The sequence below is a fragment of the Delphinapterus leucas genome, chromosome X (genome assembly GCF_059928025.1).
Source record: "Delphinapterus leucas isolate spDelLeu-1000000601 "Yukka" chromosome X, BTC_Dleu_Yukka2, whole genome shotgun sequence".
Lineage (NCBI taxonomy): Eukaryota > Metazoa > Chordata > Mammalia > Artiodactyla > Monodontidae > Delphinapterus > Delphinapterus leucas.
Genome location: NC_143150.1, coordinates 60,201,048 through 60,217,833, shown reverse-complemented (window position 1 = coordinate 60,217,833; position 16,786 = coordinate 60,201,048). Strand labels below are relative to the sequence as shown.

The 16,786-nt window shown below is 36.8% G+C and overlaps 1 protein-coding gene across 1 annotated transcript in view; it reads right to left on the bottom strand.

Moving 5' to 3' along the window:
• Window positions 1–318: 318 nt before the first annotated feature.
• The window catches only part of HDX (highly divergent homeobox), a 152,999-nt gene continuing 136,531 nt past the window's right edge, over window positions 319–16,786 (bottom strand). Inside the window, exons 8-9 of the mRNA XM_022580818.3 lie at window positions 3,531–3,653; window positions 319–444 (exon numbers count right to left, since the gene is read on the bottom strand). Of these exons, the coding sequence (XP_022436526.1) occupies window positions 319–444; window positions 3,531–3,653 (249 nt within the window). The remainder of the gene's footprint in view (window positions 445–3,530; window positions 3,654–16,786) is intronic.

Below are 16,786 nucleotides of genomic sequence, written 5' to 3'. Positions count from 1 at the left end.
AACTAAGATTCTTCTATAAAACCAAAAAGACCTTTCAGAAATTAGACATTATGCATTTCATAGCTAAACTGCTCAAAATTAATTACATTTTTTTCCCAGAGTTCCATCAGTTTGGAAAAAACTCTCAAACAATGCTTTTAAATTTTACATACATCTTTTTGCACCACAGCCATTATATCTTGTTAATCCTTCAGTATACGTTGTTCGACAATATCTTTTTCCAACTGAAGAATTTCAGGACAACAGAATGCAACTATCTTGAAATGCATACCTGTTAGGTAGCCAAAAGGCTGTATCATATATCCTCCCCCTACCCAATCACAAACTGTCTGAGGCATTTTTCTCTGATAAAGAAGACACACTGAATGAGGTATCATCAGGCTCCGGTGAGGCATGATTGAAATCCATCTCTTCTAATTCAGGAGGTAAATCTGAAAGCAGTGCCTGAGTCAGAAAAATCAATTGTTTTGAATTAGTACGTGGACATATTTTTTCCAATTTTATAGTTGTGGTCCTTTCACATTGATTTATTTTTACAGATTTAAATAAAGGAGGATTTCTCTTTCAGGACCTTATACAATATCTTACCTAAGAGAAAAATTCTTCATACATTATTAAGGAAGTAACAAAATACTAGATCTTGAGAGCGTGGATTATATAGAGTGGAATCCTGAACAAAAGGGAAATAAGGAGAGAAATGAGCAACTATTCTGAACCAAATGCCTTGAAGTGTTTGAGATAAGTGATTTTCATACTAGTTTTGAGTGTTCACTGATAACTGCTAAAGGGCTTTAACATTATATTCCTTATTAAAATAGTCCTGCTTGGTTATGCTGTGTCCTTCAGACTAAAACACATTTCACAAGAGTATTTTGTACTTCAGTGGGAGAAAGAACTTAGCAGTTAGGGGAAAAGTTCAGCTATTCTACTTTAGATTAAACTTTAACAATTTAAAAGTCCAAGTGATTTTTTTTCTTTTCTTAGGCCATGCCCATATCTACAGATGGCCAAGCATTCACCAAGACACTGCTGAACCAGTGAATTTGGCTGTGTAATGATGTATCTAGAGGGCTGCTCATTTTTCTGCTGGAGTAATTTGGATAAGCTAAGAGCCATGAACTAAACTTTGCCATGCTGTAATTGTTTCATCTGGAGTTGCAGAACATGCATTCATACTAGAGAAATAAATAATTAATCAAGTTTTATCTGGTTGGTAGTGTTGATGCCCATTTGACCATCAGAAATTGCAAATTAATGATTAATTTGATGCTCCTAATACCAAAAATAATGTAGCATATCTCGGCAATTTTTAGACGTTACTTGTAGTGTGGGCTTTGGGTGCAGTAGTAAACAAAGATCAAGGGAACAGGAACAAATGTAAGCTTGCCACTACCCAAATACGGAACGGAAAAACAGGGCATGTTAGAGAACACATGAAATCCACTGTTGAAATAAGACATTACTCTCCTATTCTCTTTATTAAAAGAAGTGACAGCTATAAATCCTACAGTTTTTGTCTTAGAGCAAAGAGGAAAGATTAGAGCTTTCTGTCAGGCTTCAAAAGGAAAGACTAACTCCTTCTGAACAAAAATTTATTATTTATTTTATGCTATTAAATTGTCCATGAACTTCTTGATGAAACTGAGAGTACTATTTACAAAGCAGTCACCTAAAGGTACTACATACTCTCTAAGGTTTCTAGATTGCAGTCATAGGACACAGAGACCTTTTCTGCTAGATCACTTGTTTACCACTAACCCAGTCTAGGTGAAACAAAGACTGCTGATATTGGTTGATCATAGTTTATGAGAAATACATCACTGAATTTATTTCATTTTGCAAGTGTGAAGAAGCCCCATTAAAGAGGGCAAAGTGTTACAATTAACATAGCTTAGAGTACTGGAAAGTCAAAGTAGATGAGCAAAGTTAATGACATTCTAAATTCTAGTGGGGAGACCTTCAAATCAAAGAAGCACTATTTTTTATTTCTTTCTCATTGCACGTAATGCAGTTGACTAAAATGAGTGTAGTATGAAATAGGAAAACTTTAATATCTGAGGCAGTATAAGGCACAACTAATGCATGAAGTCCACTTTAAAATTCTCCTTTTCAGTATCTTCTGGATTGCAACATTGGCACACTGAGCAAATCTTCAGATTATGTCAGTTGCTAGAACTGTCTTTTTCATAGACCAAAGTGAACACAATGAGCTCTCTTCACTTCAGGTTCTTCATCAGTAAGAGCCTGACCTAGTGTCACTTTTCCTAAGAGATTAAGGCATTTCCCAAATATATCATCAGTCTCTATAATACTTATTCTGGGCTCTAGGGTGTGAATGCCAAGTTCCATAATGTTAACCATTCTTATCCTCCTTGCAAAGTGGAGAAATCGAAGTTCAAGAAAGGCAATTGACCTGGCTAGAATCACATAGTGAATTATCAAGGGAAGAAAGACCATAACTAATGACTTAGCACAGTTCTGGGAACATTATTTTTATTTTAAAATGGCTATTGATTAAAAATTTATTTGGATAATCAAATATTTCAGTCAGACATTATCATATATTTTTAAATCCTGGACTGCTTCATTGGAGCAAAGTATTCTGTGGAACACTCATCTCACTCAACTTACCAAAATCAAGATTAATAGAAAAACAGGCTTTTTAAATGAGAAACCAGTGACAATATGGTTCTCTTTTATTAGGCAGAATAAAAATTAATTCCTTCCAGAAATAAACCTCTAAGTATTTCATAGTATAAAGATCAGTAGTTTAAGAGATGACCTGGATAACTTTTGTGGACTACTATAGGTGTCTTCTATATTTTTAGACCGTATTTTGAGATCCATTATACCCAATCTCAACTATGAAAATCAGTAGTTTCTATCTGGGGGCTGATTATATAGGCCATGATTTTCAGTACAATCTTTTTTTTTTTTTTTTTGCGGTACGTTGGGGTAGAGGAATCAAACACTATCGTTAAATTGGGAAAAGTGAATGCTGCACTGTGGTCACAAAGAATTTCACAAAGTAATCTCACGTTTTTTTAGTGATGAGCAACATATCATGAAATAAAAGGTATTCAAACACTTGTAAACTCTAGTAGGGGCTGGAATGTAACTGAAATCCAGAAGAGAGGCAAATATGTGTCTCTCCAGTTAGTGTAGCCCCATCTCTACAAACATTTTGAGAATTTCTTTAAAATTAATTAAATGAAATAATATGAACAAGATGGGGAATACAGTCAATAATTATGTAAAAAATATTTTAAATGTTTTCCCTACTTAGTGGTGGCTTGGAATTAACAAAGTATGTTAATCAGTTATTTTGATTTTCCACTAAAGTAGCACACAAAATCTGAGTATTTTTTCCCAATCAAACTGTGCTTTAAAAAAAGTCACAAAGTAACAAATTCTTCCTTGATGCCAAGTAGGAATGAGGTATAAAAACAAAAAAATATGTAGAACCCAAGTGTGACATGCTACTTTTCAACATGATACATTACAGCTTACTATTCTCTTCTGTCACTTACCTGCTGTTGTTCCTTATCGTCAGCTTTTATAGCTAGTATCAAGCTTCTTACAAATGTCTGAAGTTTAAAATATTTTTGCTTTTGAATCTCTAGCTCATTTTCAATGAATCTGACTTCTTCATTCTGAAGGAGAAAACATCAAATAATACAATTACTCTATGCAAACCTAGGACTGTACATGTTTGATGTACAATAAAATTTTTAAAAAGCAATCAACTTAGAGGGACAATAAAGAAGATAACATTTTAGCATAAAGGAATATAAAGCACAGAAGTAAATTATCCTTTTACTCAAAGGCTGCCTTTTAAGCAAATTACCAACAGAAAATAATCTGCAAGTTCAAAAATCCAATCAAATAAATTCCAGTAAGAGAAAAATCAAGAAACAGTTCCCTTCTTGGAAAGACTCCTCCTACATTAAACCTAATTAGCATTTGGATTAGGATTAATAATAGAGCTCAATTAACCCCAAGTAAAGAGTGATAGCAGATGCAGTAAAGCTGAATGTACTATTCACAAAGCCAAATACTGAGGTTATTATTTTGTACCAAGAAAGGACTCAAATTTTTAATAAGACTGTCTTAAGTAGTTTTCTGAGGTCCCCACCTTTATGTAAGGGTTTGTTATTTAGAAAATATCTCCAAATTTACCACTGATTTGAAACCAAGTCTCCACTATTTTTCCTAGTTGTGTAGGAAAAGAACAATAGACTAGGTTTTGGGAGGATTTTAGTGTCAGGTCTACTGATAATTGTGTAAACTTGGGCAGGCCAATTAACCTGTGATTCTATTTACTCATCAATAAAATGGATATAATACTAGCAGTCTTTGGGAATTCTAGCTTGAGGGTTATAAGGCTCAAATAAGATAATGGCCATGAAATTGCTCTGAATAGATTTACTATTTAAGCTACAATAGTCAAGAAAGTGTGGTATTGTCAAAAGGGTGGACATACAGATCAATGGACAGAACAGAGTCCAGAAATATTTATTATATATTACTTTATACATATATAATACATATATATATGTACATATACATATTTGGTTGATTTTTGATGAAGATGCTGAGGTAATTCAATGGACAAAGAACAGTCTTTCAAAAAACAGTGGTTGAACAATTGTAAATCTATACCCCCTCCAAAAATGATTATTAACCCTTACCTCACACCATATACAAAATTTAATAAGAAATGGATCATAGGCCTAAATGTAGAACCTAAAACTATAAAACATCTAGAGGAAAACAGAGGAAAAATATCTTTATGTCCTTGGGTTAGGCAAAGATTTTTCAATAGGACACAAAAAGCATGAAATTTAAAAGAAGGATTTCATTAAAAAAAAAAAACACAGCCTTTGCTTTTCAAAAGACACTTAAGAAAATAAAAATACATGCTACATATTAGGAGAAAAAAATTTGTAAATCACATATCTGATAAAGGACTTACATTCAGAATACATAAAGAGTTCTTGCAGCACAAATATAGGACCAGCAACAGAATAAAAAGCAGGCAAAATATTTGAACATACACTTTATCAAAGAAGAAATGTGAATGGCCAATAAATATGTGAAAATGCTTAATATTGTTTATCATTAAGGAAAAGCAAATTAAAATCCCAAAGAGATACTACCACCAACATACTACAATGGCTAATGTTAAAGAGACTGACACTAGCAAGTGTTGATGAGAATGTGGAGCAATTAGAAGTCTCATACTTTGCTGGTGGGAGTGTAAAGCAGTACAGCAACTTTGGAAAATGTTTTGGCAGTTTTTTATAAAATTAAACATACTTTTTTACCATCTGACTCAGCAATCCTACTCTTAAGTATTTACCCAAGGGAAGTAAAAACACATGTCCACAAAAAGACAGACATGAATATTCATAGCAGCTTTATTCATAATAACCCCAAACTAGAAGAAACACAAGTGTTCATCAGCAGATGAATAACAAATTGTGTTCATGGTTACACAACTGTGTCCAATTGTCAAAACTAAATGTATGAAAAGGTGAATTTTATTGTATGTAACTTATATATCAAAAAAACTGATTAAAAAATTTATTACCCAGCCCTCTTGCCAAAAACTTGAAAATAAGCTGTACATATTCTCTGCAACCAGAGAATCTGTCTCAAAGAGCATAGCAGGACCTTTAACAGCATTTGCTCAAAAAGCTGCATAAAATACATTAAATTAGTTAATTCTATGGGCATTCTTGTTTCAATTGAGAGGATACAGTTGTATTAATCATATTCTATCTATGAATATGTTTACTGCATCAATTATTTTATCAGCTCAGTTTAGAACTTATTTTACCTAATAAAACTGCTTCCTTTTCAGACCATTTAATACCAAGTGAATGATCTGCAAATGATGATTCAAGCTAAATTCCTTGTTCAAAGGCACTCTACAGTAATCTAAGTTATAAGCAAGCATTATAATAAAATTCCATGTGCTCCTGCTGTAATACACTTGACTAATTCTAAACTTTTTGTATTTTTAGTATTCATTGTCAGAACAGCAGTATTAGTAAAGTGCTGACCAGGAAGTCTTTTTGAATACAGGAGATATCTATCATCACTATCATAGTGTCCTTTGAAAGTGCAGTCCTCTAGAGCTACACTCACAGTCCATTAGAAAACATTTTAAAAACAGTAATTCACATTTGCAAAAGTCAGGAAGCATCTTTTGGTATGCAGATCTCTTCTCATGTAAATATTCCTCCTCCTCAGTATTTATGCAATGTTTTTAAAACATAAACAGCTTTAAGATAATTTAATATTTCAGACATTTTCTTCTTGGAGCTGCTTTTTGCAAGCCTATTAAACGCTTCCTAGATTACAGGCAGTAATTTATGTGTACTTTCAAGATTTTCCTAAGCAAATGGTTTGCGAGAAGAACTAGTAAGATAACATCAGTCACTGCATTTCACAAAAAAAGACCTAGCTCATTTTTCTTTCTAAAATCTTCCCTACATTCCCACTAAACTTTGTCAATTCTCCAAGGTAACTGTAGGGAGCACTCAAGGCTTCATGAGAACCGGGGCTTTGATCTCTGAGCAGGCTATTGATGGATGCCAAACATGAGGTGTTATTTTATGATATAGTTACTCATGCCTCAGAAACTCAGCTCATCAACTTGTGTTATAAACATTTGGGGTTAGTTAGAACTCCTAGCAATATGGATTTCTAGCAAATATCTCAGTCAGAAACTCCACTATGCCCACACTGAATAGTGATGTTTGCATAGTAGTAATTACCAAACACACATAAAAAACATTCTTTCATTTTGCTACAGTGAATCCCAAGAACAACGAGAGATTGTTCAATTTAGTGTGGGGGGAAATAAGTTATAATAATACAGCTGCGGATCTTAATTGATTTTATATAAATGAGCACTTGCATAATAATATTAAAAGTATTTCCAAGGATAAATTAATTTATTCACTCACTCAGGAACTACTTACAGGACACCTATGGCCTAGGCACTAGACCAGGTAACATAAACATGAATAAAATAAGTATCTACAAGAAGCTTATGATGAATATATTCAAGAAACCAGCAAGGTGATTTTGATCCCAAAACAAAGAACACTAGCATGTGTATGCAAATAGAATAAAACAATGTTCTCTCAACGAAGATTACATTTCCAAACTGGTAAGTCTATTTTATTTATTTATTTTTCTGGCTGCACTACACCGCATGCAGGATCTTAGTTCCTTGGCCAGGGATCGAACCTGTGTCCCCCTGCACTGGGAGTGCAGTCTCAACCACTGGACCACCAGGGAAGTCCCTGGTAAAGCTATTTTAAATCAACTTACTGAAATCAGCATTGAGAACTGCTATATGAGGTTTCACTTACAGGTACTTCAGAATTAAGGTAACAAAATTCACTGATGAAGTGAACCAAAATATCTCAAATAATGATTATAAAGAGACATATTTTCTATATAGGTGCTAATTTTTGAGAGTTAAATATTACTCAGCCATAAAAAGAAACGAAATTGAGCTATTTGTAATGAGGTGGATGGACCTAGAGTCTGTCATACAGAGTGAAGTAAGTCAGAAAGAGAAAAACAAATACCGTATGCTAACACATATATACGGAATGTAAGAAAAAAAAATGTCATGAAGAACCTAGGGGTAAGACAGGAATAAAGATACAGACGTACTAGAGAATGGACTTGAGGATATGGGGAGGGGGAAGGGTAAGCTGTGACAAAGTGAGAGAGTGGCATGGACACATATACACTACCAAATGTAAAATAGATAGCTAGTGGGAAGCAGCTGCATAGCTAAGGGAGATCAGCTCGGTGCTTTCTGGCCACCTAGAGGGGTGGGATAGGGAAGGTGGGAGGGAGGGAGATGCAAGAGGGAAGAGATATGGGAACATATGCATATGTATAACTGATTCACTTTGTTATAAAGCAGAAACTAACACACCATGGTAAAGAAATTATACTCCAATAAAGATGTAAAAAAAAAAGTTCATGTAGGATGGTGATGTTTTATAAAAAATATCCTTAATAAGGTAGCGAAAGACCCCTTGTTCCCACAGAATTTACCAAAATGGAAATCACTGGGACGAGGGGAAGATGGCGGAAGAGTAAGACGTGGAGATCACCTTCCTCCCCACAGATACACCAGAAATACATCTACAGGTGGAACAACTCCTACAGAACACCTACTGAACGCTGGCAGAAGACCTTAGACCTCCCAAAAGGCAAGAAACTCCCCACATACCTGGGTAGGGCAAAAGAAACAAAGAAAAAACAGAGACAAAATTATAGGGATGGGACCTGCACCAGTGGGAGGGAGCTGTGAAGGAGGAAAGGTTTCCCCACACTAGGAAGCCCCTTCGCGGGCAGAGATTGTGGGTGCCGGAGGCGGGGAGCTTCAGAGCCGCGGAGGAGAGCGCAGCAACAGGCGTGCAGAGGGCAAAGCAGAGAGATCCACGCAGAGGATTGGTGCTGACCGGCACTCACCAGCTCGACAGGCTTGTCTGCTCACCAGCCGGGGCGGGCGGGGCTGTGAGCTGAGGCTCGGGCTTTGATCGGAGGGCAGGGAGAGGACTGGGGTTGGCGGCGTGAACACAGCCTGAAGGGGTTAGTGCACCACGGCTAGCCGGGAGGGAGGCCGGGAAAAGGTCTGGAGCTGTGGAAGAGGCAAGAGACTTTTTCTTCCCTCTTTGTTTCCTGGTGCACGAGGAGAGGGGACTAAGAGTGATGTTTAAAGGAGCTCCAGAGACGGGCACGAGCTGCGGCTAAAAGCGCAGACCCCAGAGACGGCTAAGGCTGCTGCTGCCGCCACCAAGAAGCCTGTGTGCGAGCACAGGTCACTATCCACACCTCCCTTCCGGGGAGCCTGTGCAGCCCACCACTGCCAGGTTGCCGGGATCCAGGGACAACTTCCCCGGGAGAACTCACGGCGCGCCTCAGCCTGGTACATTGTCATGCCAGCCTCTGGCGCCGCAGGCTCGCCCCGCACTCCGTGCCCCTCCCTCCCCCCGGCCTGAGTGAGCCAGAGCCCCCGAATCAGCGGCTCCTTGAACCCCGTCCTGTCTGAGCAAAAAACAGTCGCCCTCCGGCGACCTACACTTAGAGGCGGGGCCAAATCCAAAGCTGAGGCCCTGGGAGCACAAAGAAGAGAAAGGGAAATCTCTCCCAGCAGCCTCAGAAGCAGCGGATTAAAGCTCCACAATCAACTTGATGTACCCTGCATCTGTGGAATACATGAATAGACAACAAATCATTCCAAATTGAGGAGGTGGACTTTGAGAGCAAGGTTTATGATTTTTTCCCCTTTTCCTCCTTTTGTGCATGTGTATGTGTACGCTTCTGTGTGAGATTTTGTCTGTATAGCTTTGCTTCCACCATTTGTCCTAGGGTTCTATCTGTCCATTTTTCTTTTGTTTTTTTTAAAAATTTTTTTCTTAATATTTAATTTTAATAACTTTATTTTATTTTACTTACCTTCTATCTATCTTTCTTTCTTTCCTTCTTTCTTTCTTTCTTTCTTTCCTTCTTTCTTTCTTTCTTCCTTCCCTCCTTTAGACAATGAATCATCCCAAATTGAGGAGGTGGACTTTGAGAGCAAGATTTATGATTTTTTCCCCTTTTCCTCTTTTAGTGAGTGTGTATGTGTATGCTGCTCTGTGAGATTTTGTCTGTATAGCTTTGCTTCCAACATTTGTCCTAGGGTTCTATGCGTCCATTTATTTTTTTAAATTTTTTTCTTAATAATTAATTTTAATGTTAATAACTTTATTTTATTTTACTTATCTTCTTTCTTTCTTTCTTTCTTTCTTTCTTTCTTTCTTTCTTTCTTTCTTTCCTTCCTTCCTTCCTTCCATCCTTCCTTCCTTCCTTCCTTCCTTCCTTCCCTCCTTTAGACAACGAATCATCCCAAATTGAGGAGGTGGACTTTGAGAGCAAGATTTATGATTTTTTTCCCCTTTTCCTCATTTTGTGAGTGTGTATGTGTATGTTCTGTATGAGATTTTGTCTGTATAGCTTTGCTTCCACAATTTGTCCTAAGGTTCTCTCTGTCCATTTTTTTTTTAAATTATTTTTCTTAACAATTATTTTTTAATTTAATAACTTTATTATATTTTACTTTATTTTATTTTATCGTCTATCTTTCTTTCTTTTTTCCTTCCTTCCCTCCTTCCTTCCTTCCTTCCTTCCTCCAACTATTCCTCCCTCCCTCCCTCCCTCCTTTCTTTCTTTCTTTCCTTCTTTTCTTCTTTATTTCTTTCTTCCTTCCTTCCTTCCTTCCTCCCTTTCTTTCTTACTACTTCTACTAATTCTTTCTCTCTACTTTTCCTCCCTTTTATCCTGAGCTGTGTGGATGAAAGGCTTTTGGTGCTGCAGCCAGGAGTCAGTGATGTGCCTCTGAGGTGGGAGAGCCAACTTCAGGACACTGGTCAACAAGTGACCTCCCAGCTCTACATAATATCAAATGGCAAAAATCTCCCAGAGATCTCCATCTCAATGCCACCACCCAGCTTCACTCAACAAGCAGCAAACTACAGTTCTGGACACCCTATGCCAAACAATTAGCAAAGCAGGAACACAACCCTAGCCATTAGCAGAGAGGCTACCTAAAATCATAATAGATCCAAAGACACCCCAAAACACATCATCAGACGTGGACATGCCCACCAGAAAGACAAGATCCAGCCTCATCCACCAGAATACAGGCACTAGTCCCCTCCACCAGAAAGCCTACACAACCCACTGAACCAACCTTAGCCACTGGGGACAGACATCAAAAACAATGGGAACTATGAAACTGCAGCCTGCAAATAGGAGGCCCAAAACACAGTAAGATAAGCAAAATGAGAAGACAGAAAAACACACCACATATGAAGGAGGAAGATAAAAACCCACCAGACCTAACACATGAAGAGGAAATAGGCAGTCTACCTGAAAGAGAATTCAAAATAATGATAGTAAAGATGATCCAAAATCTTGGAAATAGAATAGACAAAATGCAAGATACTTTTAACAAGGACATAGAAGTACTAAAGATGAAACAAACAATGATGAACACAATAAATGAAATGAAAAATACTCTAGATGGGATCAGTAGCAGAATAACTGAGGCAGAAGAACGGATAAGTGACCTGGGAGATAAAATAGTGGAAATAACTACTGCAGAGCAGAAGAAAGAAAAAAGAATGAAAAGAACTGAGGACAGTCTCAGAGACCTCTGGGACAACATTAAACGCTCCAACATTCGAATTATAGGGGTTCCAGAAGAAGAAGAGAAAAAGAAAGGGACTGAGAAAATATTTGAAGAGATTATAGTTGAAATTTTCCCTAATATGTGAAAGGAAATAGATAATCAAGTCCAGGAAGCACACAGAGTCCCATACAGGATAAATCCAAGGAGAAATATGCCAAGACACATATTAATCAAACTATCAAAAATTAAATGCAAAGAAAGCATATTAAAAGCAGCAAGGGAAAAACAACAAATAACACACAAGGGAATCCCCATAAGGTTAACAGCTGATCTTTCAGCAGAAACTCTGCAAGTCACAAGGGACTGGCAGGACATATTTAAAGTGATGAAGGAGAAAAATCTGCAACCAAGATTACTCTACCCAGCAAGGATCTCATTCAGATTTGATGGAGAAATTGAAATTTTACAGAAAAGGAAAAGCTGAGAGAGTTCAGCAACACCAAGCCAGCTTTACAACAAATGCTAAAGGAACTTCTCTAGGCAAGAAACCCAAGAGAAGGAAAAGACCTACAGTAACGAACCCAAAACAATTTAGAAAATGGGAACAGGAACATACATATCGATAATTACCTTAAATGTAAATGGACTAAATGCTCCCACAAAAAGACACAGATTGGCTGAATGAATGCAAAAACAAGACCCATATATATGCTGTCTACAAGAGACCCACTTCAGACCTTGAGACACATACAGACTGAAAGTGAGGGGATGGAAAAAGATATTCCATGCAAATGGAAATCAAAAGAAAGCTGGAGTAGCAATTCTCATATCAGACAAAATAGACTTTAAAATAAAGACTATTACAAGAGACAAAGAAGGACACTACATAATGATCAAGGGATTGATCCAAGAAGAAGATATAACAATTGTAAATATTTATGCACCCAACATAGGAGCACCTCAAAACATAGGGCAAATACTAATAGCCATAAAAGGGGAAATCGACAGTAGCATATTCATAGTAGGGAACTTTAACACCCCACTTTCACCAATGGACAGATCATCCAAAATGAAAATAAATAGGGAAGCACAAGCTTTAAATGATACATTAAACAAGATGGACTTAATTGATATTTATAGGATATTCTATCCAAAAACAACAGAATACACATTTTTCTCAAGTGCACATGGAACATTCTCCAGGATAGATCATATCTTTGGTCATAAATCAAGCCTTGGTAAATTTAAGAAAATTGAAATTGTTTCAAGTATGTTTTCCAATCACAACGCTATGAGACTAGATATCAATTACAGGAAAAGATCTGTAAAAAATAAAAACACATGGAGGCTAAACAATACACTACTTAATAACGAAGTGATCACTGAAGAAGTCAAAGAGGAAATCAAAAAATACCTGGAAACAAATGACAATGGAGACACGATGACCCATAGCCTATGGGATGCAGCAAAAGCAGTTCTAAGAGGGAAATTTATAGCAATACAAGCCCACCTTAAGAAACAGGAAACATCTCGAATAAACAATGTAACGTTGCACATAAAGCAATTAGAGAAAGAAAGAGAAAAAACCCCCCAAATTCAGCAGAAGGAAATAAATCATAAAAATCAGATCAAAAATAAATGAAAAAGAAATGAAGGAAACAATAGCAAAGATCAATAAAACTAAAAGCTGGTTCTTTGAGGAGACAAACAAAATACCTAAACCATTATCCACACTCATCAAGAAAAAAGGGAGAAGACTCAAATCAATAGAATTAGAAGTGAAAAATGAGAAATAACAACTGGCACTGCAGAAATAGAAAAGATCATGAGAGATTACTGCAAGCAAGTCTATGCCAATAAAATGGACAACCTGGAAGAAGTGGACAAATTCTTAGAAATGCACAACCTGCCAAGACTGAATCAGGAAGAAATAGAAAATATAAACAGACCAATCACAAGCACTGAAATTGAAACTGTGATTAAAAATCTTCAAAAAACAAAAGCCCAGGACCAGATGGCTTCACAGGCGAATTCAATCAAACATTTAGAGAAGAGCTAACACCTATCCTTCTCCAACTCTTCCAAAATATAGCAGAGGGAGCAACACTCCCAAATTCGTTTTACGAGGCCACTACTACCTTGATACCAAAACCAGACAAAGATGTCACATAAAAGAAAACTACAGGCCAATATCACTGATGAACATAGATGCAAAAATCCTCAACAAAACACTAGCAAACAGAATCCAACAGCACATTAAAAGGATCATCCACCATAATCAAGTGAGGTTTATTCCAGGAATACAAGGATTCTTCAATATACAGAAATTAATCAATGTGATAAACCATATTAACAAACTGAAGGATAAAAAACGTATGATCATCTCAATAGATGCAGAGAAAGCTTTTGACAAAATTCAACACACATTTATGTTAAAAACCGTGCACAATGTAGGCATAGAGGGAACTTTCCTCAACATAATAAAGGCCATATATGACAAACCCACAGCCAACATCATCCTCAATGGTGAAAAACTGAAAGCATTTCCACTAAGATCAGGAACAAGATAAGGTTGCCCACTCTCACCACTCTTATTCAACATAGTTTTGGAAGTTGTAGCCACAGCAATCAGAGAAGAAAAGGAAATAAAATAATCCAAATAAGAAAAGAAGAAGTAAAACTGTCACTGTTTGCAGATGACATGATACTATACATAGAGAATCCTAAAAACGCTGCCAGAAAACTACTAGAGCTGATCAATGAATTTGGTAAAGTAGCAGGATACAAAATAAATGCACAGAAACCTCTAGCATTCCTATACAGTAATGACGAAAAATCTGAAAGTGAAATCAAGAAAACACTCCCATTTACCACTGCAACAAAAAGAATAAAATATCTAAGAATAAACCTACCTAAGGAGACAAAACACCTGTGTGCAGAAAACTATAAGACACTGATGAAAAAAATTAAAAATGATACAAATAGATGGAGAGATACACCATGTTCTTGGATTGGAAGAATCAACATTGTGAAAATTACTCTACTACCCAAAGCAATCAACAGATTCAATGCAATCCCTATCAAACTACCACTGGCATTTTTCACAGAACTAGAAAAAAAAGTTCACAATTTGTATGGAAACGCAAAAGACCCCGAATAGCCAAAGCAATCTTGAGAACGAAAAACGGAACTGGAGGAATCTGGCTCCCTGACTTCAGAGTATACTACAAAGCTACAGTAATCAAGACAGTATGGTACTGGCACAAAAACAGAAAGATAGATCAATGGAACAGGATAGAAAGCCCAGAGATAAACCCACGCACATATGGTCACCTTATCTTTGATAATGGATGCAGGAATGTACCATAGAGAAAGGACAGCCTCTTCAATAAGTGGTGCTGGGAAAACTGGACAGGTACATGTAAAAGTATGAGTTTAGATCACTCCCTAACACCATACACAAAAATAAGCTCAAAATGGATTAAAGACCTAAATGTAAGGCCAGAAACTATCAAACTCTTAGAGGAAGTCATAGGCAGAACACTGTATGACATAAATCACAGCAAGGTCCTTTTGACCCACACCCTACAAAAATGGAAATAAAAACAAAAATAAAGAAATGGGACCTAATGAAACTTCAGAGCTTTTGCATAGCAAAGGAAACCATAAACAAGACCAAAAGACAACCCTCAGAATGGGAGAAAATATTTGCAAATGAAGCAACTGACAAGGGATTAATTTCCAATATTTACAAGCAGCTCATGCAGCTCAATAACAAAAAAAAGAAACAACCCAATCCAAAAATGGGCAGAAGACCTAAATAGACATTTCTCCAAAGAAAATATACAGACTGCCAACAAACACATGAAAGAATGCTCAACATCATTAATCATTAGAGAAATGCCAATCAAAACTACAGTGAGATATCATCTCACACTAGTCAGAATGGCCATCTCAAAAAATCTAGAGACTATAAATGCTGGAGAGGGTGTGGAGAAAAGGGAACACTCTTGCACTGCTGGTGGGAATGTGAATTGGTACAGCCACTATGGAGAACAGTATAGAGGTTCCTTAAAATACTACAAATAGAACAACCATGTGACCCAGCAATCCCACTACTGGGCATACACCCTGAGAATACCATAATTCAGAAAGAGTCATGTACCAAAATGTTCATTGCAGCTCTATTTACAATAGCCCAGAGATGGAAACAGCCTAAGTGCCCATCATCGGATGAATGGATAAAGAAGATGTGGCCCATATATACAATGGAATGTTACTCAGCCATAAATAGAAATGAAATTGAGCTATTTGTAATGAGGTGGACCTAGAGTCTGTCGTACAGAGTGAAGTAAGTCAGAAAGAGAGAGACAAATACCGTATGCTAACACATATATATGGAATTTAAGAAAAAAATGTCATTAAGAACCTAGGGGTATGACAGGAATAAAGACACAGACCTACTAGAGAACGGAGTTGAGGATATGGTGAGGGGGAAGGGTGAGCTGTGACAAAGCAAGAGAGAGGCATGGACATATATACACTACCAAATGTAAATTAGATAGCTAGTGGGAAGCAGCTGCATAGCACAGGGAGATCAGCTTGGTGCTTTGTGACCACCTGGAGGGGTGGGATAGGGAGGGTGGGAGGGAGGGAGATGCAAGAGGGAAGAGTTATGGGAACATATGTATATGTATAACTGATTCACTTTGCTATAAAGCAGAAACTCACACACCCTTGTAAAGCAATTGTACACCAATAAAGATGTTAAAAAAAAAAAGAAAACACTGGATCATTAAATGTCCTTTAGAAGTCAATGAAAATGATAATTCAAATTTCTGGGCTGGATACTCCGGCCTGCCCAGGTCTTCAGCTTGAAGCTTTCTCACGTGGGCTTGTGCCCCGGAGTGGAAATGTGCTAGAAAGGATCCTCTGAGTTCTGGGCCCAGCCTTATCTGAACTGTTTACGTGTACTAAGTGGAGCACACTTAACAGCTGTGCAATCCAGTCCTCTCGTCTGTAGTTTCCATAGCCTGTGCCAAGTGGTGGCTTGCAGAGCCATTTTATTTCTGAACTGGGCATTTAGAAATATTGTATGACCATGTGGGAGTGATTACAAGGATCTCCTGTACTTCAGAACCAACAACTTTATAATTTTATTAGCTGAAAATACAGTTTAAATATAGGATTATATTGTGCTCTTTGACCACTTAGCAAATAAATTTCAAAAACTAATTTCCTTCTGTGTTTACAATGTTCAATATTTTAAAGTCTGATGTGTTATGAACATTTGGAAAACAGAATCTGTTGAATGACATAACTTTCAATTATAGTAAAACTGAAAAGATTTTTGAGAAAATGACAGCTGTTGTCTTTTCTGATTAAATGTTATTTATTGTTAAATCTTAAGATTACTAGTCTCTGCTTTGAAGATGTATGATATTTAAGAAAATAGCTTTTGTGCATGAAATGGATGAATCTGTTGCCAAATTTCAGAAGGCCCCAAATTACCTAGTAAGACAGGATATTGATTAACAAAGGGAAAACAATTACACCTCTATGCAGAAAACA